The sequence below is a fragment of the Apis cerana genome, linkage group LG8 (assembly GCF_029169275.1).
Source record: "Apis cerana isolate GH-2021 linkage group LG8, AcerK_1.0, whole genome shotgun sequence".
Classification (NCBI taxonomy): Eukaryota; Metazoa; Arthropoda; class Insecta; order Hymenoptera; family Apidae; genus Apis; species Apis cerana.
Window position 1 is genome coordinate 9,567,386 of NC_083859.1, and position 24,420 is coordinate 9,591,805.

General features: G+C 35.6%; 1 protein-coding gene across 10 annotated transcripts in view; it reads left to right on the forward strand.

Annotated features, from left to right (window-relative positions):
- LOC108002604 (polypyrimidine tract-binding protein 2) overlaps nt 1-24,420 on the forward strand; it is a 429,375-nt gene that overhangs the window by 21,615 nt on the left and 383,340 nt on the right. For 4 of the 10 annotated variants that reach the window (XM_062078844.1, XM_062078850.1, XM_062078852.1 and 1 more), the window contains exon 2: nt 18,220-18,244. The exons of the other annotated variants lie outside the window; for them this stretch is intronic. In XM_062078844.1, coding sequence (XP_061934828.1) covers nt 18,220-18,244 — 25 coding nt within the window. The remainder of the gene's footprint in view (nt 1-18,219; nt 18,245-24,420) is intronic. 10 annotated transcript variants of the gene reach the window in all.

Here is a 24,420-nt window from a genome sequence, read left to right on the forward strand (position 1 = left end):
AACCATATTGAAATATGTTGAACGCAACAATTTTTCTCCTCCCAAGTATCCAAGAAGAAATCCATTTCAATGGCATTGATCGATGGTATCATTACACCATCTCCGAAACCCATTACTTAAACCGTTCCACGACTTTTTCACGAATAATACCTTGCGCGTATATTTATGTATTTATGTGAGAGACGTCCAATAAAGTGCACAGCAATTTCCCCGAAATTCGCCAACTTTTCGTGCCCGTTCGTTCGCGTATCGCGAACCTTGACACAGAGGCGGCGTAAAAATCGGCGAGAAACAATTCGCGCGGGTTTCACGATCTTTTATGCGGCGCTGGTGTCGCGCATAATTTTCGACTTCCTTGACGAGCAGCCTCGCAATGATAACTCGGTTGCCCAACGTTATACAGGTCTCCTCCTCGCCCCTCCTCCTCTCCCTCCTCCTCCACCCCTCCCCTCGCCCTCCTTTTGCCCGCTTTGTCACGTAAATCGCGGCGAAAAATTCATGAGCCGCGCCACGCCGTTTCCGCGGCGACTTTTATCAGGATCGCATTTTGTATACGTCCGCATTGTGGCCGGAACAATGGCGCGAGCCGCGACGATTATGCGCCCCCCCCAATACACGCTCGCTACGCCTTTGCATATTTCATGCCGGATCCTCGTTGCTCGTCCCGTTCCTCGCCATTAAAACTTTCCACCGTTTCTTCGTTTCCGATGTTTGTCGATCTTTCCTTCCCGTTTCCTTCCTCCTCCTCCTCCTCCTCGAGGCTTTGCTTCCCTTACGTCCGTCGATTTTTCTCTTCTTTCGCACGCTGCGCTTCCCTCCACGCGAATTTAACCGAGCAGAGATGTTCTGTTCGAATTCGTGATTATGTTGTAGAATTTTAAGTTCATTTTATTTCTGGTTTCATCATTCGATGTTGCTAGCTAGCTGCTCGCTTCATAGTTGGCGCAATCACGTATAATGAAAATATATTCGTTCAGCGAAACTCGTATATTTGTATTTATTGTTTTCACTGCCCTGTCAACAGATTATTTATTTTTGACGGATAGGAAGAGAAATTTCAGTCCATTTCTCTCCCTTTTTTTTAATCGACGATCTAATTGTATTTATCGTGTAAAATTGTAAGGACAAATTTACTTTTTTTTTTTTTTTTTTCACTCGAAATTGATCCCCATCGGCGGGGAAAAATTTTTCCGAAAGATCGGGGAAAAAATGGCGGTGCGATTCAAAGCGGGATTTCGTTGAGGGGAGGGGAAAAAAAAAAAAAAGGGAGGAGAGCAGAAGAAACAAAAGGGAAACATTTCAAATTCCGTTTAAGCCACAGGTTCATATACCACAGATTCTTGCAAATACCGCCACAAATCCGAATTGTGGACACAGCGGAGTTCGGATTAAGGAAAGAGTAACGAGTAATAATCGTTGCAACGATTGGAAGTTGTTGAACCATTCGTTGGGGAGGGGGAGGGGGAGGAATGGGCCTTCTGTAAGCCTCGATAAATCGGCACAAACGGAATTTTCGTTCTGCTACGCGGGAATCCCGTTCAGGACTTTCCTGTTGCGCGTATCACCCATAAACTCTCTGTTTTTTTCTCTGCTAAGCTGCTTAATTCTCGAAACATCGCTGAATTCCTCGCGAACTTTAGTTTTATCGAAACTGATGTCCTCGGAATCTTTCTCTTATTTTTTTTTTTTTTTTTTTTAAGGGAAATTTCGTTGGTTTCGAGGATGTTCCAAAGAGTTTGATTTTTGTTAATCCGCCTGTCGAAAGATTAGTTTAGTTATTTCATTTTTCGAGATTAAATATCGTGTTTGTTCGTTTATTTGGATTATTTTTCTTCGGTGCAATGATTTAAAATTTTAAAACGAGTAAAAGAGGAAAGAGAATACAAATCTGCGCATTTTCCTTTACACGTTATGATTAACGTGTCCCTCGATATTTCAATAAATCTCATCTTCGCTATTTTATTTTTTATTCAACGTGATACGTGATATTCAAAAAGGATGAAAAACATTTACCTCAAAATATAATCCATGGACGAACGAAGACTCCTATACGGTTCTACAATCGAGTCAGATGGTCCAAGTTTCGGGGAAGATAATTAAAAATGCATATTTCTGCGGAATTACTTTTCATGAAATATGAAATTTTACTCAAAACTTGTTTCGTTCCTGTATATAACTCTGCCAATTTTCCTCGATATATATATTATACACGTAGATTTATATTAAAATATCTACTGAATGTTCAGATAATATTCAGATAACTTGTAAGCTTCATAAAATAAGGAAAATTAAACAAATTAATATCATAATTCAATGTTACTCCAAAACTTTATTGTACTTCAACTTCAACAATAATCTTTTTCTTTTTCTAAATCATCGAACACATTTGTTATTAGATCGTTTTATTTATATTTTATATTTTTTCCTTCACTAATTGATTGCACCAATGATCTTCTAAGCGACGATTCACAGATTGAGAACCACTGCTACGCACAGAAAAAGCTTCGAACACAATTATTATTAAATCGTTTTCTTATTTACCAATTGAAAATTTCACCAATGATCTTCTAAGCGACGATTTACAGGTTGAGAACCGCTATGCATAGTGTACAAGGAAAAGCAAGAGCATGGAAGACAATTATTACTTATCAATTGAAAATTGCATTAATGATCTAGTGACGAATTTACAAAAAATAAGATCTTCGAGCGCAATTATTATTAAATCATTTTCTTATTTATCAATTGAAAATTTCACCAATGATCTTCTAAGCGACGATTCACAAGTTGAGAACCGCTATAGTATACACGAAAAAGATATCGAAGGCAATTATTATTAAATCGTTTTCTTACTTACCAATTGAAAATTGCACCAATGATCTTCTAAGCGACGATTCACAGGTTGAGAACCGCTATGCACCGCTATACACGAAAAGCAAGGGCATCGAAGGCAATTATTATTAAATCGCCCTCACTTTTGCGGTTCCTCCTCCACGTAATTCTCCATTTTCTTCCATTTTTCTTCCCTTTGTGCTCTATTCCATGTTTATCGTTGTAAATTTCGCAGCGTTGAACGGAGCAACAACGCTGCCGCGACTACGGGGAATTAAAAATGCCAGGACAAAGGGAGGGCCCCGAGCGAGGATAAACCGAATTACAAAGGAATCTTACGTTCACCCGTTTGCCGCGCTCGTTTGGAGAAACAACGAGCCTCCAGCGCTCGTTACGGGGGCCGCGGTTTGTCCGGCTCTCTCTCTCTCTCTCTCTTCCCCTCCCCTCCCCCCGTTTAATCGAAAACTTCCTTTCCTATTTCTCTGAAGACGTTTCGTAATTTCGTAATTTCGTTTCGCATCCGAGTCACCGGTCTCTGAATCCGAATTCTTTCCAAGTCAAGTGGAAAATATGGTTTCGTTCGTGTACTAATTATGTACTTTGGATAAATTGTTGAGAAATTGTGGAGGAAAATAGGTCTCAAAAATGAGGGATCGATCGATCGATGCCGCTTTCACGAACGAATTTTCATGACACCAGAGTGTCTCGTTTGTCGGAGTGTCAGTTATCTTTGAAGAATCATTGGAAAGAACGGTTTATATGAAACTATTTTCCATTTTTTTAAATGGAATTATTTAGGATCGCAGAGCTCCGAGACAAATTCATTATAATTGTTTAAATTATATTATATATTGTAAGAGATTCTTTTCTCTTTTTCTTTTTCGGAATAATTAGGAAATAATCGCCGATACTGCAATTTGCAACGTAATTTAATTAATAAAGACAATTCAAACTTGAGAGCTACACCTTCGCTTCGCTCTCCAAGCTCGTAAAACCGCCATCGTGATATCCTTTAAAGCGAAATTTCATTTACAATTGGAACAACGGTCGAAAAAAGAAATTTCTTGAGGAAAACAAAGAAAAAAGGGAAAAAGGAGGCGAATCTATAAAAGAAAGGGGGAAAGAAAAAGGAACAAAGAGAGAAAATGGTAATTCGAATGGAACGGGTCCGCGTGGCGTCGCCATAATCCCGTGATCCTTTGCGCGATTCCTATGGGGGCGCTGCCAGGAAATCCCCTCTTTTGCGGGACAAACAGAATTAAAAGCGACCTGGCCCCCTCGACGCTTGCGTTAAACGCGATTAAATATCAAAGCTAGTCGTCTCTGGCAGCCCTTAACCTCCATGCACCTCCTCCCCCCTCACGCTCCATTATGCGGGGGTTAATTAGGGGACTGGCCACGGAGTGGAAAAGAGGCGACGGCCAAGCTATTGTCCGGTCACCTCCATTTTTCTTCCCCTCCTTCCCGACAAAACGAACCCAACTTCGCCGCGAATCAACGCGATTCTTTCAAAGTTCGTCGCCGAATACCGATCTTCCTTCGTCGCCACGATTCGCCTTTGCCACGGTTTTGTTGTTGCTGCGAAGAATCGGCGCTTTTTAATTTTTAATTCTCCACCTTTCTCTCTTGGCCCTCGTCTAATTTTGTCTCCTCTGCTTCGAGAAATCTTGGATACCTTCGAATTTGGCCAAATTTCTTCCATTTCCCGTTCCATTTATCCAACGTTCGACTCGAATGCGCGACGAGCAAACGAATATTTGAAATATTTACTCGAGGAATATATCTCGAATCAATCAATTTTTGTTATAATCATGGGGATAGATAGGCGGTTTCGTTGGAAGGATTCGATTAGTTGGTCAATCGCGGAGGCAATTGTCCAGAATCGTTTGAGGATCTACGGGCAATCAGACAAGGGGGAGGGGTTAGACAATCGATAATTAGTTGGCAAATAATCATTTACCATTACCCGGCCACTCTGCAAGCAATCAAATTCTATCAGCTTCTAATTCAACGCGCCAAGTCAGATCAATGTTGAACGTAGTAAGCATCTCCTAATATCTGGCCGCCCGCAATTAGATCCAATTTGCATAGAGACATGTAAATTGGCCGTCCAACTTGATTTAATCGGATATAAAAATGGGTATTCAGTTTCAAACGTGCGATATTTTACGATATTGTAAACGGACGTTTAAAGGCACGATCCGGATCCCCTTGGTGGTCAAAAAGATTATCCCTCGTCAGAATGTTGGACAAATGTCGAACGCATCCTACGGACGCTACGTTTCACGGAATACTTTAAAATGCCGGATTCCCGTGGCTGAAAGGCGGGAATCAAGGCGCGCTTTTCTTTCGTCGTCGAAAAAGGGATTTATCGTCACAGATACTCGCCATTCTACGCTTCTGCCTGCGCTGAAATTCAGTAGTCCGTGTATACGTGGTGTCAGCCGTGATTCTTCTTCCTTTCTATCGTCGCCTCCGCCGGCCTTCTTACAACCCCGGTGAAAATAAGCCGACAGATCGGCTGGAAAGGCTTTCCCCACCGAGATGGGATTCCTATCGCCGTAGGAGGATCTTGCTTTCAGTCGAACGTATGGAATTTTTCCCTATTTTTGTCCTTTTTTTCTTCTTCTTCTTCTTCTTTCCTCTCCATTGGTTGGCGAATATATCTCCAATTCCCTCGTGGTAATATCTGTTGTTATTTGTATTAAATGTATCAATTGTTGAATCTATTATCTTATTTGTTGTTACAAGATTTGTTAATTGTTAAACGCTCTCTTCTCTGTTAGTAATTTATCGCTAATAAATAAGTTTTAACTCAAATAATAGATTTAAGAGCACGAATAAAATTTTATTTAATTATAATTATTGTGTGTGTGTGTTTTTTTGCGTAGAATATATAAAAGCATAAGTTATAAATTGAAATTAAAAAGTAAAAAATTTACATCAAAGTAAAAGCAAGTAATATACATGGTTTAAAATTTGGATGGAATAATAAAAAGAATTTAATTACATGATAATTGTTTGTTCCGTATTTGGTCAAATATTCGAAATTATTTTCAACGGCGTTATAAAGATTAAATATTCTAACAATAATCAAAATTGTTTTGTTTCAATGAACGTTTATTCTTTTTTTTTTTTTTATTATAACCGGTCAAAAGTCGTAATATTCAAAAAATGAAAATAAAAAAAGGAAAAAAAAAGAATAAAATTGTATATATATATAGAGAGAAAGAGAAATGGACGATTTTAAACTTTGTGTAAACAAGCACGATCGTTGTAACGTATCTGTATTTTGAAGCATTGACAAAATGAAACAGTTTGCTGACCGACGAATCTTTTTTTTTTTTTCCTCTCTTTTTCTCTCCATGAAAACAAAGCAATGAAAAGTACGAAAAATTGTCAAAGCCCAAAGTCGATTCTATATTTTCCGTGGAAGAATCGTGATTCGTATTGCAGAGTTGTGTTCTATTAATACAAAAGTTTAGTTACCCCCCTTGTTCAAATATAGAGTCACAAAAATTTATTTCCTTTTTCCTTTTACACTTTTTTCTTGCCGACAGATCTCAATCTCTTTTCTCGATGAAAAAGTACGATTAGAATTAATACGATTCCTTTTTTACCATTTTGAAAGATACAAATAAAATACCAAGATTGAACAAACGTTCAATCGAACCAAATAACTAATTATCCTAACGTAACGAATAAATATATATTTAAACTTGTATGCAACGATATTTTAAAAAAATAAACAATATAATATTTTCTCTTACAAATAAAAATGGATGAATACATACATTCTCCGCCTAAAAGAAATATCCATATTTAACAATTATTCGATTGCTTCACAACGTAAACGCAACTTTTTTCCCCAATCATCCTCGTTATTCGAATAATTCTATATGATAACTTTGTAACCAGACACTGTGCAGGAACAAATAGATAACGATCTTTCACTTTAAGACTGTAACGCATCTCGAGACTTGTAGCAAATAATAAGGAACGAGATTTTATTTTGCATCGTTATTCGTACGATCGACAGGAAAATAAAGGGAAAATTCGAGAGTCGAAAAAGATGATGGAGACTCGTTGTTGGGGGGAGAGGGTCTATGAACGTCATTAACGTCGAAATTCGATGGGAAGCCGCAACGACACCACCGCGATATGCCGTTTGATCTTCGCACGCAAATGTTTACGGACCCATTAGGGTTCGGATTGTCTCTCTGTCGGCGGCTCTCCAAACTCTATGATCGTCAAATTCGAGCCATCCCCGATTGGGTATCGGCCGGGCAAACAAAGCCGCTTCGCGGTCGATCCCCAGAACTCGCGGATTTGTCGAAGGAAAATCGTCCAATCGCGATCACCGATCGCGCCACGGGGTTTCCCTGCCCACCTCCGAAATTAGGTCAATTAATAATCACGAGTGAAGCACGGTTGCGGCGAAAATTCGAGCGAAACTTGTGAACCGTGAATTATGGATTGACCGTGGCCGTTTAGATCCGTTCGTTTCTTTGACACCACGAAAATGATTTTTATCTCGAATGATTTTACAGTGCCAGATATAGGAATAAAATGGGCGAACATTGATTCATCCATTAAAAAATAACTTTTTGAGAAGATTTTGTTAAAAAGTGTTCCTTTCTTTTCTTTTGTTATTTCTTCTTTATCTTTTGAGAGCTGGATGATCGAGGGATAATAATTCAGGTAGTTGAGGATCCAGGTATTGATAATAATTACTAAAGAATATAGCAAAGGAGTGGATAATGGGTTAGGTATTATTGAAGATTATAATTATTAATGTTTGGAAAACTAAATATTTAGGAATTATAGTTGAGGATCATTAAAGAGATAATAATAATTGAGGATTATATTTAAAGATCCAGATAGTGAGCAATAATAGTTAGTGAGGAATACAGTGAAATACTGGATAATAGATTATTATTGATTATAGTTGAGGATCCAGGTATTAATAATTACTAAGGAATATAGCAAAGGAGTGGATAATGGGTTAAATATTATTGAAGATTATAATTATTAATGTTTGGAAGCCTAGATATTTAGAAATTATAATTGAGAATTAGACCAAATAGATAATAACAATTCAAAATTATATTTAAAAAGCCAGGTAGTGAGCAATAATAGTTAGTAAAGAATATAGTAAAATACTGAATAATAGGTTATTATTGACTATAGTTGAGGATCCAGGTATTGATAATATTGACTAAGAAATATAGTGAAGAACTGGATAATAGGTTATTATTGACTATAGTTGAGGATCCAGGTATTAATAATTACTAAGGAATATAGCAAAGGAGTGGATTATTGAAGATTATAATTATTAATGTTTGAAAAATTAAATATTTAGGAATTATAGTTGAGGATCATTAGAGATAATAATAATTCAGGATTATATTTAAAGACTCAGGTAGTGAGCAATAATAGTGAATTACTGAATAATAGGTTATTATTGACTATAATTGAGGATCCATGTATTGATAATATTGACTAAGAAATATAGTGAAGAACTGAATAATAGGTTATTATTGACTATAATTGAGGATCCAGGAGGTATTAATAATTACTAAGGAATATAGCAAAGGAGTGGATAATGGGTTAGGTATTATTGAAGATTATAATTATTAAGGATTGGAAAACTAGATATTTAGGAATTATAGTTGAGGATCAGACCATTTAAAGATTGTAATTATTGAGGACTAAATAGTTGAGGATTAGATATTGGGAGCTAATTAAGAAAGAACTAAGTCGATTAAAATTTGCAAAATAACAATTTTTGGTGTCTTTTCTTTTAAATCGTATTCAAATTTCTAATATTCTCATTTTAATGAATTCTGCGTCTACAATACGGATACGTGCCAAAATATTTATTATTTTCTCTACAATTTTTTAAAACATTTTTATCAAACCACTTCCACCAAAACAAACATATGAAAAATTAAATGCAAGTATTGCGGTTTGATAGAAAAATTTCAACCACTGCAGCTTTGTTTATTAGTTTATGAAGTAATGGCTTGCGGTAAAGAGGTTCGACATACAACCGTGATTTCGTTGGTCGATTTTTTTTTCCAATGGTGAAATTGATGTTTTATGAAAGCCGAGAAAAAAGCGTGCGCAAAAATACAAAACGTTATTCGACGAACACGTTGCCGGTGTGGGGATGCGTAAAAAAAAAAAAAAAAAAAAAAAAGTTTAGTCAACCAGCCAATATTGGCCGGTTGTTTCAATAATTATATAACGGCTTTTGTTATCCCGTTTGAATAACTTTCATAGCCTATATTTTTTTGATTTTTTTTTTTTTTTGATATTTTTCCCTTTTATCCTCAACATTGGAAAACTTTATAGACAGTTACAGTTTTGGAATTGTTGGTTTAATAAAATTATATTTTAATATTTGCACTGTTAATATCATATATGAAATTTTATATTTGTACAGTTTTTGAAAAATTGGACTAACTTGGTTGGTTTCACCGACCAATCCAACCGATTCTTTCCACTATTGACTTTTCTACAATTTTCTTTTCTAGTCTATATTATCCTTTTTTTTTATCTTTGTAAATCTTATCATCATCATCATCATTATCATCAACAACAACAAGAACAACGTTTCACTTATTCACATACGCGCGCATATATAAGATGAATTGGAAAATTGTTGAAATTTGAAATTGTTCCTATTGAGACTTGGCATGCATTCGACATATTCGTACATTTGACATATTGCAACCGCATTGTCGTCTCCTCTTCCAGGAAACTCGCTCTATTTTCTCCCCGTTCCACATTTCTTTCCTCCCTTCCCATCAACTTTCCAAGTCGATATCCTGTCTTGCCATTTGAAACCGTTTACATCGAGGATGCTCATGATGCAGTTTCGTTGATTTTCGTTTTCTATAGAATGATTCCGCCGCCAGAGGACTCACAGCCAGCAGCCAATCATACGCTCCAATTCTTTTTCTGATCTCAAACTCTTCAGTTAAATATTAGGGAGACGGTAGTATATCTGAAAAATAAAGATATTCACCTTTTTGTTTTTTTTTTTTTGTACTTTTCTGGAAGCAGTTTATTATTTATTAATTCTTTTTTTTTATTGGAACACATTTCATATCCATTTCGTCATTTGCATCTAAATTTGTTTTAGTTACAATTGCTGTTGAAATTCAGCAGCAATTATCGTATATTTTTTACAAGTATATGAAAAAAAGAGTCGCAAAAAAAACAAATGAGGAAGGAGAAGAAGAAGAAGAAGAAGAATATAAAAAAAAAAATATAACTTTGTTCCAATCAACGTGAATCGAACGAGAAATAGCAATCGTTGTGGCGTGTCGATTCAATTAAACGAAAGCAAAGTGCAAAACAAGTTTCGTTCTTGGCTTATGGTTGCGTTTCGTTTTGAAAATTTAAAACGAGGGGAGAAGAGGAGGGAGATGGAAACAAACAAGCATTGGAGAGGAAAAACGGGAAAAAAGAAATAATAGTAGGGAACCGGAAAATAAAAATAAAAAAAAAAAAAAATAAAAAAAAAAGAAAAAATGAAAATTCCTTCAGGTGTACGTTTGTATGATGGACGTTTCGGTTTGGGATTCTTCTCGTTATTGATTCGCCTTTTATTTTCTGTTTTTGATATATCCACCGCGGATTTTTTTAGCTGGCTATCATTTAAAATGCTCTCAAAGCGGCCTATTCATTTCTTTTTCTTTTTTTTTTTTTTTCTTTTTCAGCCCAAACTCGATTAATAATTGTATCCGTCTGTTCCCAGCTCTGACGAGTGCTGGGATTGCTTCCCGCGGAAAGAAGCTTTTCATTTCGAAATTGGACGCGCTTTTGTTGGGGTTTCACGAATGTTAGGTTCGTTTGTAGAATCACGTAGAAATAACGGGAGATTGAAATGTTCGTGTTCATTTTTCAAACAGGTTCTGTTAAACAGTTCCTTATTTCCTTATTACATCCCTTCTTGGGGTGGAAAAGGATACCTCCTTTGTGGAAATGATCCCCTTCTTCTCTCAAACATTTAAATCCATTGTTCAAATCGAGAAAAACAGAGTTTGACTTTCCACTTCTTCCATTTCTTTCAATTCGATTCACTCGTATGCGTTTACACGTAGAAAATTCATTTCTCGGAGGAACATTTCGCGGCAAATATTCGTTTAATGGGCGCAAAGTGGCCGTGGATGAGTTCGATCGTGCGATTGTTTGCGGTCGCCGAGAATTTTGAGTGGCCGTGCTCGTTGGAAAGGCAACCTATCGAATCGTCATCGATACGTATATACCTCGAATACGTTCGATTATTTGCTTATTGATGCGTGCCGGGTCCCATTGGCATCGCACAGGTGGCTCATAAACGTTCGATTGAACGTTTCGGTTCCGGATAACGAGGCTGGATTCGATCCGTGCCACTCGTTTTATACCAGATTTCCTCCCTCCCCCTATTTCCATTGATTTCCTTCTCTCTGTTTCCGGTTGATTATGACCTTTGGGTACTCTTGTTATATGTATATATATATATACGTACTTTGAGAGATTTTGATATCTAATTTCAACTAGATTTTTGATCGATTCCCCTGATTTTCGTCGTTTCGAGCGTGGAAAGAGATGGAATCGATTGGAAAAAATATTTTTTCCAAGAAAGAAAAAAGTAGGAAGAGAAGAAAAACGGTTGGTTCGAAAAATAGATTTCGAAAGTGCTCCGTTCTATTTCTGCCCGCGAAAACAGAGCTACGGAAAGCTTCGTTTCCAGCCGTGTACCGTAACGAGACTTTAAGTGCATTAACTACATTGCATGATACATTTCCAGTGTTCAGTAAAATTAAGTGAGATTGTTTCGTAAGTTACGGTAACCTAGATATCACACGTCTAATTTGCTTTGTGTCATTGTGTTGAGAACTGTACTGGGTGGTTCTAAAACTTGCCGCGTTTCGTGCCACGCGGAAAATAATACCAGTGGAAAACTCTATCGTGTCGCGTAAAATCTACTCCCCTCGAATTTTTATTAAATTAACGATGCGACGATCTATTTATTACACCTCTATTCGTCATATCGAAAGTTCTTTTCGAATTAAATTATGCCTATCGGATTACACCTAATGATTTATTCTCGAAAAAATATTCTTTGAAAAAGTTATCGTCCTCTGAATAAATTTGGTGAAGCGTATTATCGAATTATTCTTTAGTTTTCAAAAAAAGAGTCCCCAGCTATGTTTTATTAAACTTGAGCATTAAGAAGATTTGAAAAATTTACGTTTCTTTTTATAAATAAATTACACCTAATTATTTATTCTCGAAAAAATATTCCACTTTGAAAAAGTCATCTTTCTCTGAATAAATTGTCGAACAATTTCACAATAGCTTTCAAAAATAGAGCAGCTATGTCATATTAAACTTGAGTATTAAAAAGATATCGATACTTAAGACTTTTTTTGAATTATACCATCAAATTACATCTAATGATTTATTCTCGAAAAAATATTCCACTTTAAATAAATTCAATCGACATATTATCGAACAATTTTTCTTTAGCTTTTAAAAATGGTGCACGTCTCCAGCTATGTTTTATTAAACTTGAGCACGATGATTAAGAAAATATCGATACTTAAGACCTTTTTTAATTATGCCATCAAATTATCTAATTATTATTTATTCTCGAAAAAATATTCCACTTTGAAAAAGTTATCGTCCTCTGAATAAATTCGGTGAAGTGTATTATCGAACAATTATTTTTTAGTTTTCAAAAATAGAGCACGTCCCCAGCTATGTTTTATTAAACTTGAGCATTAAGAAGATTTGAAAAATTTACGTTTCTTTTTATAAATAAATTCAATGACATATTGTCGAACAATTATTCTTTAGCTTTTAAAAATGATGCATATCCCCAGCTATGTTTTATTAAACTTAAGTATTAAGAAGATATCGATACTTAAGATGCTTTTTGAATTATACCATCAAATTACACCTAATGATTTATACTCGAAAAAATATTCCACTTTAAATAAATTCAATCGACATATTATCGAACAATTTTTCTTTAGCTTTCAAAAAATGATGCACGTCTCCAGCTATGTTTTATTAAACTTGAGCATTAAGAAGATTTGAAAAATTTATGTTTCTTTCTATAAATAAATTCAATCGACATATTATCGAATAATTATTCTTTAGCTTTCAAAAATGATGCACGTCCCCAACTATGTTTTATTAAACTTGAGCACGATGATTAAGAAGATACTCAAGACACAGAAACACATTCACGAATAGCGTAGCAATAACTTCTGAACTTTCAAAGAGATCGATCAATTAAATCTATTTATTCGATCCTAATTACTTCTAATATCTCTACTTGGTCTCTTTTCCACATCAAATTACATCTACTGATTTTGAGAAAGTTATCATCTAAACAAATCCGATGACGTATATTATCGAATAATTATTAAAAAATAGCTCACGTCACGTCTATATTTTATTAAAGACGTCGACGCAGAAATATTGACGAGTAGAGCGCATAAGTTAGCAGCAACAGCCTCTCTCTGAACTTCCAAAGAGAGTTATCCGATCGGGCAATTAGACAGGCCCGTGCTTACCATTCGATCAATCCCTAATTACATTTACCTGTAGCTGCTGCATCATCCTGCCTCCAACTTGGCTCCACTCTGATCACGGACGAGGGTCGTGCGCGCGTGTATGCGTGCGTGCGTGCACAGAGGGAGCCGTTGAGGCTGGTTTCGTGGCCGTTTCAAGTGCCAATTCCAGCGTTGCCCGATTATGCCCCGCGTCTCTTTGTGTTCTTGGCACTTATGTGTGAGTTTGAAGGTTTGATGGACTTTAATGGCCGAGGTGTTTGAGTTATCGAGCGAACAACGAGGCGAGAGACGCGGCCAGTTTATATGATATTGCTTGATCAAGTTGTTATAATATAAACAAGCTCGAACAAATATCGAGCAAATTTGAGAAACGACACCGCTTTGACAACGCGCGTTATTATTTCTTTTTTGGGAAACAACTTTTTCGAGATTGTTTTCAATTTTTCCATCATCAAGATTACAATATATGTACACGGTATAATCTGTAATCTGAATTTCAATCGCGTTCAATTCGAATTTTGCGATTTCTATGAATATTCGAGAGATATATGTATAATGATTTAACTATATAATTTCGATGATTAAAATTCGCTTATTAAATAATTAAATTTAATATTGAATTTCGATTATTTAAACCCGCCGGGAGAGAGAAAGAGAGAGAGAGAGAGAGCAGGTTAATTAATTCTATTTCCATCATCGACGAAAGTTGAAATCATTGGGAGCGAAATTGTAAATTGTAAAATACATCGGGATGAATTATTGCCAACGTTCGGGCTACTTCAATTAAAACGAAACAAAATCGATTGTTGTATCGCGGCTAGAGTTACACGATTTCACGATTTTATGATATTAATGCAGAAGGAGGAGGAGGAGGGGACAGGTCCGAAGATATGCAGGTTATATGATGATTATAAATGGACGGATATTGGACATCGAGTGTCGGGAGCAAGGAGGAATTTAAAAATTAATTCGTTGCTTTTTCGCATAGTTTTCCAACTTTCGTTTCCACCGCTTTGAAAGAGATTCCAGCCATCGGGCTTGGAAACGAAAACCGGGGGAAAAAACTTTTCTCAATAAACCCCCTCTTTCTTCCCCTTCCTCTCGCCTTTTAACCCGGAAGAGGTTGCAGACATTTACGATAAAATACAAGATACATTTGATTATTACCTTTAACCCAGATACGTCTATCATATTTTTTTTTCGAAGAGAAATTGGGAAAAAAATTGACCAGACCATTGTCCAGATTGTCGGAATTGGGATGAAATCGCGATTCTAAGAGTAATCTTGTATAATATCGGAAGATTCGGGTTGTTATTTTTCTTAAAAAATTGTCGATCTTTATTTTTCTTTTTTTTTTTTTATCCATTATTCGTATATTTCGATATGGATTTAATGAACGTTTTCATAAGCTCAGTCGACACGGTCGATCGCAGAAAGCTCGCAAATGGTCCATATTCAAACAATAATAATCCACGCACCCTCTTATCCTCTGTTCCCGATCAATTGAATTCTGTATATTTCGAGATGGATCGATGAATACTTTCATAAGCCTGTATAACCGAATTATGAGAAAATAGAAGCGTAAAAATTGCAAATTTGATGCGAAATTTTGGTTTAATCCGAGAGATATTTATGAAAAAAAGAAAGGAGGAATAATGGTATGATAAAATTTTTTAAAAAAGCTCACGAATTTAACGAATTAAAATTTAAATCGCGAGAATAATTTACGCGATTACTTATTTTGCGATATGAATGTTTCTATAATTCGTAATCTCGAGTTGACGAGGAAATTGCTAAAATATCCTGGAATATTGAATTTTAAATTTTGTCGTTTAACTTTTGAAAACTATACGTATAATCAGATTAAGATAAATATTTCTTAAGCACTTTACAAAATCTAAATGATCGAGAATTTGGACCATATTTTGTTTAAGATCATTTAACATCAACCATTTGCAATTCTTGAAAATATTTATATTATTTTACAATTTTATTTAACATCCGTTTAGAATCAAGTATTTAATACTTATTAATACTCTGATAAATTTTCTAGTAAACACATTTTAATACATTCATCCAATCAATTAATCGTTAACTATTTAATCTATCTTAATTTTCCGAATCCTCGTCCGATCCTTAATTAATCCTCGATTCACAAATTTTGGAAAAATTCCAATTTAATAGCAATCCTATTAAAAATATTCTTCCCTTTAATCGAATCGAAGAACAATTTACTCCATGTACATAGAATATACTCGAGCCACTTTAACAGACATTTAAACGTCCGTCCGCGATCACTGGAGATTTTTGCACGGTAGGCACGTTTGCTCCACGCTCGTTCGAGCATCGTCGGCCTAAGTCGTGGCACGCATCCCCCCTAAGCGCCTTGCGGTCGCCTCGCGGGGGAGGAGGGGCGAGCAGCGGCTCGGGGTGCGTTATCATAGGCCAACAGGCAGCCGTTCGCAAAGGGTTGATAGCGCGGCGCCATGCTGACTAATTAGAATTCCTTCCCTGCGATGCGTAATCTCGGTAAGGAAATTTATAAACGGCCGCCCGAAAAACCATGACCACGCTCGATCTTATTAACCGAGGGGATCGGTTTTCCTTCTTCTTCTTTTTTGCCCCCATCTCTGGGGATGCAGGAATTTGGAATTTGGAATTTGGCGTGACGAAGGTTTGAAAGGTTTTGTTTTTAGCCTTCTGACGTTGAGAGAAGGAAGAGGATTGGTGAGGTATCTTATTTGGTAATTTGATTTTTTTTTTTTGGTGTAGACAATTTGAAAGAATCGAGGTAATATATCAATGGTGGTGTGATGTGATGTTTAAAGTGGACGTTTGTTTATTTATTTCTTTCTTTTTGTAAGACGTTTTCGATTGGAAGTGGCGTTTTGTAGAAAGTAGTTGATTTTATTGCGATTGAGGATTGATGATTGATAATTGTAATACGTAATATAGGAGGAGAATCGTTGAAGGTTTATGAAAATATATGAGAGGAGAGATATATGAGAGGCGAATAATGTAAATTTACATTTTGTGGTTTACGATGCGAATGTGTTGTGACGTGTATAAGTAAAATTATGATATTTATATTTTCTTGAAATAGAAATAAAAACACGTACGTGTTTTAGTAATTGTATAAGTCAGAACATTCTTCTTAAATTGAAATTATATGTTAACAAAAAAAAAAAAAGAAAATTGTGTTTTTCTTTTTTCTTTTTTTTTTAATATAATATAATTTTAACTAATACATTTTGGATTGGATGGTAGGTAAAGGAGGTATTAATGATTAACTTAAAGCTAATTATCTCTTCATACTTCGTATTAACAAATTCTTCTCTTTTACTTTTAATTAACGTTTACTGATAACACTTCTTATCTACGTAATTTCTTCTATAGAACTGTCCTTAATAATTTGTCGAAAACGCCATGGTAGATTGAACGCAAAGTAATGGAATATTATCCTGTTGCAGGTAGACTAAGAAGAATTGTTCCTTTTTTTTGTGAAATTTGGCGGCTTTTTTTCGTTTTTTGGGCTCCTTTGCGATCCTGTACCGAAGATATTTGTACCGAAGACCTTCAAAATTTGTAAAAAAAAAAAAAAAAAAAAAGAAAAAGAAAAGAAAAGAAAAAAGAATATTTCTTTCATTATCATTTTGCTTCATTCTACAAATTAGGATCATTATTTTCTCAAATCATACTACGTAAAAATAAAATTATAGAGATTCCATTGCTTTTATTATTATTATTATTTATTTTCATTTCATTTCACGTTAATGATGCCAAAATTCTTTACGAATTCTGATTGTTTAATTATAATTTGATCGTAAATAAAATTGCAGCAAATATATCTCAAGGTATATTTCAACGTAGTTTCAACGTACAAATTGTATCTTTTCAGAATTATAAATAATGCAAAATATCGATTTCAATAACTAAACGTTGCATTTTGATATTCAACATTTGCTTTTATTTCAACATTGAACAAAAGTTCCATTAACGAATTATAAATATCCTCCATTTGTAAATAATATAATCAATAAAAATTCCGATTAATTATTATTACTAGTGTAATAAATTGTCACCTTTTTTTTTTTTTTTTAAAAAAAAGAGTATACTTATATACGTATAACACATAATTATTTAATAGTCGTTTATTCGGCTTTAATCAATTTCATACGTGGGATGTCTGAAAAAAATTGCTTAAAAATACACAATAAATAAAGTGTAAAAATATATGTGATACAATTTTTAAATATTCGTTTACTAAAATTCATTTTCAAACAAACAGAGAAAAGTGTAATAATAACAACAATAATAATAATAATAATAGAAAAAAAGAACGAAATTCAAACCTCTCAGCCTGGAAAAGTTTACTTTTTATTTTTTCAGCCATCCCTCGAATCGAAAACAGGATCGTGGCGCAGCAGATCAGCATTTCTTCTCCTTTAAACACACACACACATCACCCCTCGAACACTGTATACTACTTTCTTTCAAAAACCCTCTGTTCTCACCCGCTTTTCGTGTCTCTCCGTCTTCTTCTGTCTCTCTGTCTGAATCTTGTGTCCTTGTTCTCCGCTATAATTATGTTCGTAGACTCTACACAGCGCCCTCTAACCGCTTCATCCTCCATTTTTCTCTCTCTCTCTCTCTCTCTCTTTCTCTCTTTTCCCCCCTCTCTCTCTCTTTCTCTGTCTCTGTGCCTCTCGAGTCCGCCATTTTCTCAGTTGCTTCTTAACCTCTCATATCTGTCTTGTATATTTATGTGTACGTTTTTTCTAACTCTTCTCTTTTCTGTTTTACTTTACAGAGATACTCTGCACAGCGGGCAAAAGGTACGAGCCTCCCCTACATTACAGTTGTCTCTTCTTTATTTTTTCTTTCTTTTTTTTTTCCGTTCTTCTTTTTTTTTTGTTTTTTCTCTTCTTCTTCTTCTTCTTCTTCTTCTTCTTCTTCATATGGGGTGAGGCACACAAAGCGTGATAAATAAATATTTTTACAAATATCAATGGTATAAGAAAAATGTTAATAGGCAGAAAAAAGTGTTTTTTCGAAAAATCACACTTTTGGTCTACTTTATATTCTTGTACACGATTGATCGTGCATTTAAGCTTGTTTGTTTATTCACATTTTCTATATCGGCGATATTGTCAGAAATGTTTAATTTAATCACGTTTTTCGAACGTCTCCATCTCGTATGTCCCACTTTTTCCTCCCATCTCTCTCTCTCTCTCTCTTTTTCTCTCTGTCTGTCTCTTTTTCTCTCGTCGTCTCTTCCGACTCTTTGTCCTTCACGTGTTCATCTTTCTCTATCTCTCCAACAAGTCACTCTCCACCCTAGAATTGTTATAATACTACTTGAACTCGCTGATAGATTATAGAGAATCGCTGCACGTTGCGAGGAAATAGCTTTTTTTCTAGAAATTCGAATAATTCTCGTCTAGGTTTTTTAAGGTGGGGTAGTAGGATTCTTTTCGAGAAGGTGAGTCGATCGAGGATGTGAGAATCGAAAAAACGAATGAAAGGTTTGGATATTTGTCTGCTATATATATATTTCTTAAACTACGATTGTGCACTTGTGTTTGAAATAAAATGGAGGCTGCGAGGGAAAAATGTGACAAGCTATTGGTGAGAGAACGATATATCTTTGTTATTAATTTGGTATAGAAACTATCGTGCATCGAATAATAACGAAGAGTATATACACGTACTAGAATATACATATTATACCATACACTATAGAATATATCAGAATTCTATAATATATGCTATATGTACAGATACTGATAATAACCAGTCTGATTTTTGCAATTATTACCTGCTTTTTGTTTTCGAATCAAAGTAAAAAGTTTTCGCAATAATTTTTATTCTATTAAACTTTTTTATTCCGTTCCATTACGAATAATATCTCGCGTCAGTCTTTTCTAGAAAAAAAAAAAAAAAAAAGAAAATACAGGACTTATCACGTTTTCCCTACGGTCTTTAAATATCACAACGATCGTTTAGTTTCGAAGGTTGAAGGAAATAAGGGACGATACAATGCAATTTTTTTCGTTTCTCTCCGTATTTTTCTCCCCCTTTCTTTCTTCTCCCGAGATTCGAGTTGCTCTGGATTACTTGGAGCGGCGTGAATATTCACGGCATAGAAAAATGTGTATATCTGTTCCGTTCGTTTTCACGGAAGCCGCGAGAAAATTGCCTTTTCCAACCCTCCATCGGCGTCGAGCGACCCCGTAAAAGTTGACGATACGATCCTGCACCCGAAAATCTCCCTCTCGTCTGCCTCCCGGCCTGCCTCGAATCACGTAAGTAGAGCAATTTTTTATTTATTTTTATTTTTTTTTTTTCATCACGTCGCGGCTTTTTTGCTTGTTTGTCTGCGGAAATGTCGCGGGGATGGGTCTTTTTCTATGGAAGATTTTTTTTTTTTTTTACAAACAGTGTTATATTTTATAATTTTATATCTAACAAACATTGTATGAAGAGATAAGTATTTCGAACTTTAAAGTTTGCCTATCCATTTCTGAGGCATTCATATGTACAGGATAAAAAACATTTCTTTCGCAAAATATTCGTGTTAAATCCGTATACACGGGATATCAAAAATATTTCTTTCAGAAAATATGTTAATACAGAGAACGTAATCGAGTTAAAGGAATACTTATGCTTAAGATAAGAATAAGTTGCAAGTGAACAAACGTAATGATAATAACATCACTGATCTCGTGTTGTAACGATTGTGAACTCAGATTTCGTGAAATTGCAGTATGAACGTCGCTCAAGAAATAGAATATCGCGAATATATTTATAAATATATAATTTATGAAGCGAGTCCGTTGGAAAAAGCAGTGGTAAAACTGGTCCAGAAGGTGGATCGAAGCACAGAAGACGGGGGTGAATCATATTTAAATTTCAAATGCCCCTTGAGAAGGCAACATGGCCGGATATAATCGGATATCCGGACGTTCTCTCGTGGAAAGCCAGGTATTACGCGGATACCGATTTACTCGAATAACCAGCTGGAAAGCAACTAGAAATAAACTATTCTCTTCGGCTATGACAACTCACCCCTTCTTCTTCTTGTTCGACATCTTTTCGATGGACGAGTACACATCGATCGGCAACAAGTATTATTTATATTAATAATATTTTCGATCGGATTATCTTCTGTTATTATTATCATTTTTTTTTGTTTTACTCTGGTCTCTTATATTTCGTTTGATTTTATTGATTTTCCTCTTTTCGATGTGGACAAAGAAATTTACGAGGGTGAATGTAGTTTTTTTTTTTTTCGAAAGAAAAATTTGTTTTCTCTCCTCTTTTCCTCTCCACTTCTTTTTCAACCAATTATGCAATTTTCGATTGCACCGCGATTTTTACGATCGCTTCCCGTTCCTCCTTTTTTGATAATCCTGCGATAGTATAACACGTCAATTTTCTGTCGAATTCAGCCGCGGCCGGATTTCAACTTTTTGAAACGCAAACGATCGGTAGAAATGGGCTTTGTGTTATGTGTGTATTTGACGTGCACCAATTATCGCGTGTCTTTGCCAAATTCGCCGCCATAATACTCGGTCCGGTAATCGATAACAAATTTTCCATTTTGTCTCTATTATTATATTCTCTTCCTTTCGAACAGGATTTTGATATATAATAACATTGTTCATTCAAAGAGAGAAATTGTCCTGTTATTTTGTCATACTCGTTATAACGAATTTTTAACAACCTAACCTTAAATATGTCGTTATTCGTAACAATCTGGATTACATCGTAGCGATCGAATTGTTACAACCCAAAATTACTATGCGCTTCCACCACTATCGTACTTTCAATTAAAGTACTTTCTTTGTATGTCGAAATTCGTCCATCTTATTCTTCTTCTCCATCGTCCGTATGCGTCTTGTTTTCTCAACACCTTCTTTATCCTTAGAAAAGAGAAAAAACTCGATCGATAAGCTAGATTTTCTTAGAGAGAGATCAAGTACCGATCGAGAACACTCGTTTCACGAATGTCACAAAAATTTCTATATATAATAAGATCTACGAAGAGCAATAAAAGAGGGCAAGATAAATAATAATTTCACCAACGGTTCTCGAATATTGCCGCGTACGAATTCAAAGAAACGAAAAGAGAAAGGAGGCGCCGCTCGAGGGTGCTCGAACAATTACAAGGCAATAAAAATCAATCGGAAACGAATTTTTCTCCCTCCTCCTCCTCCTTTCTCCGTCGGTCCATTCGATCGCGGCAATCGAATTTTCGAACGGCGAAAAACCGTGGAACGCCCGGCGGACGCGTGTCGCCGCGGTTCATCAGGACGCATTGACACATTCCGTCGATATTCCACGTCGAATATCGGCGTGGCTCCGTTCTCGATAACGAGGCCGCGCGACAAAGCCTTTCTCCTCCATACCATCCCCCCTCTCCCTTTTCTACGATCGCCGGATGCACTCGAGTTTTCGTGTGCCCCTACCACACACACACACACACACATATACATCGCCTGATTCTTGCTCCCCTTTGTCCCGCCCTCCTGCATCTCTCGATTTCGAGTGGCGTGTCGGGATCCTCGAGGGCTGCTATTAATCTCCTCGAATCGTTAATTAACCGTTTGATGCTGGACCCACTTAACGGTGGACAGTGTTTGTCGACTCGAAACTGTCCCTGTCCCCTACAGTGCACGTGTTTGGAAATTGGGTGGCCAGTTTTTCGATAGATAGTTGTGGGGATGGGTGGAATTTGGGGGGGAGAAGTTGATGGAGCAGTTTGCTCGTAATATTAACACATTGGTTGATGGTGTGCTGTGAGGGCGTACACGAGTTTCGTTCTTCGAAATTCATCGAAAGGCGCGAACATCTTTTGGGAAACGATTTTAAAAATTTATTCAAGCCCTATTCGATTAATCTTAATCTCAATGATTTTTGTTAAAAAATTGTATACTTAATAGGTAACAACTCTCGAGATATTTGTCTCTTCATGTTTGTATTAAATCGAATATTCGAAGGATAAACTAGATAATTTCGTATTAACATCACTACGAATCATAACAACACTTACAACATCTACTAGTGAACGTAATTCTGGAAAAATTTATTTTCCTCATGTTTGTATGAAATTGAATATTTAAAGAATAAAGTAGATAATTTAATATGGCGCTAGTGTCACTAATTGTGATAATATGAACGTCACTACAAATCGTAACAACACTTATAACTCTGGAAAATTTTATTCTTCTCATATTTTTATTAATTCGAATATTCGAAGGATAAAGTAGACAATTTCATAGTATTAATATCACTACGAATCATAACAACACTTACAACATCTACTAGTGAACATAATTCTGGAAAAATTTATTTTCCTCATATTTATATGAAATTGAATATTCGAAGGATAAAATAGATAATTTAATATGGCGCTAGTATCGCTAGTTGTGATAATATGAATTCTGGAAAATTTTATTCTTCTTATATTTTTATTAATTCGAATATCCGAAGGATAAAGTAGATAATTTAATATGGCGCTAGTATCGCTAATATTAACATAATATAATCGTCATAATATTAACATCATTACAAATCATAACGACATCTGCAACATCTATTAATGAACATAATTCTGAAAAAATTTATTCTTCTCATGTTTGTATGAAATTGAATATTCGAAGGATAAAATAGATAATTTAATATGGCGCTAGTATCGCTAGTTGTGATAATATGAACGTCACTACAAATCGTAACAACACTTACAACATCTACTAGTGAACATAATTCTGGAAAAATTTATTCTCCTCATATTTTTATTAATTCGAATATTCGAAGGATAAAGTAGACAATTTCATAGTATTAATATCACTACGAATCATAACAACACTTACAACATCTATTAATGAACATAATTCTGAAAAAATTTATTCTTCTCATGTTTGTATGAAATTGAATATTCGAAGGATAAAATAGATAATTTAATATGGCGCTAGTTGTGATAATATGAACGTCACTACAAATCGTAACAACACTTACAACATCTACTAGTGAACATAATTCTGGAAAAATTTATTCTCCTCATATTTTTATTAATTCGAATATTCGAAGGATAAAGTAGATAATTTAATATGGTGCTAGCAGTATTAGCAAGCATAACTATGAAGAAATTTATTCTCCTCGTGTTCGTATTAAATTAATATGGCGCTAGTATCGCATAGTTAATTAAAATCTTCGAATCTAAGAGTATTTAAGCAAAAACCAAACATGATAATCCCCTGCTGTTCAAAATCCATAGAAAATCATCGAACAATTCTGTACGATTCAAAGCCCGTTCAAATTCCTCGACACACGGATCAAAATTCATCTTACCCGATCGAACATTAACGGCACATCTCTCCTTTCGTCCGTCTCCTGAGGATGACCATCCTCATCCGCGATGTCATGCGTGTTTATTAAACACTGTCGACCAGCGCATTCAGTTTGCCCATTGATCGAGGAAAGCGGATCTCCACTGGATGGCCAAGCAAGTGAAACGGACGAGCAGGAAACCTGAGAAGCTTAACGGATATGTACGTCGAATGTTCGTGCTAGGTCCGGATAATTTAGGTCAGCTTCGGGTCGAAATCCATCGGGGTCAGCTCCCTTCGCAGAGATGATGATCGTATCCTTCGATACCTAACAATAGTCATTAGCGCATCAGACGCCCTGTCGATGCCTTGCAAGAAGATCACGGGGCTGATAAACATGGCCGCCAGTGGTCTAATGGCGGACAGATACTCTAGATGGTTGTTACCACAAATTTCTTGGTTAGGTTAACCTATCGATCGTTTCGAGTCTGTTTCACTATGAGATCTTTTTCTTCCGATGAGACGATTCGATCAGAAATCACCAAAGTGAAGATAATTTTTCGAGTAACTCGAGTTAAAGGGGAAAGGATAATTTTATCATCCGTGTTTTATGATATTAATAAATTCTAGCACGATTTAATAGTTTGGCATCGATCGTGGAAAAAAATTTTAAACGTTTT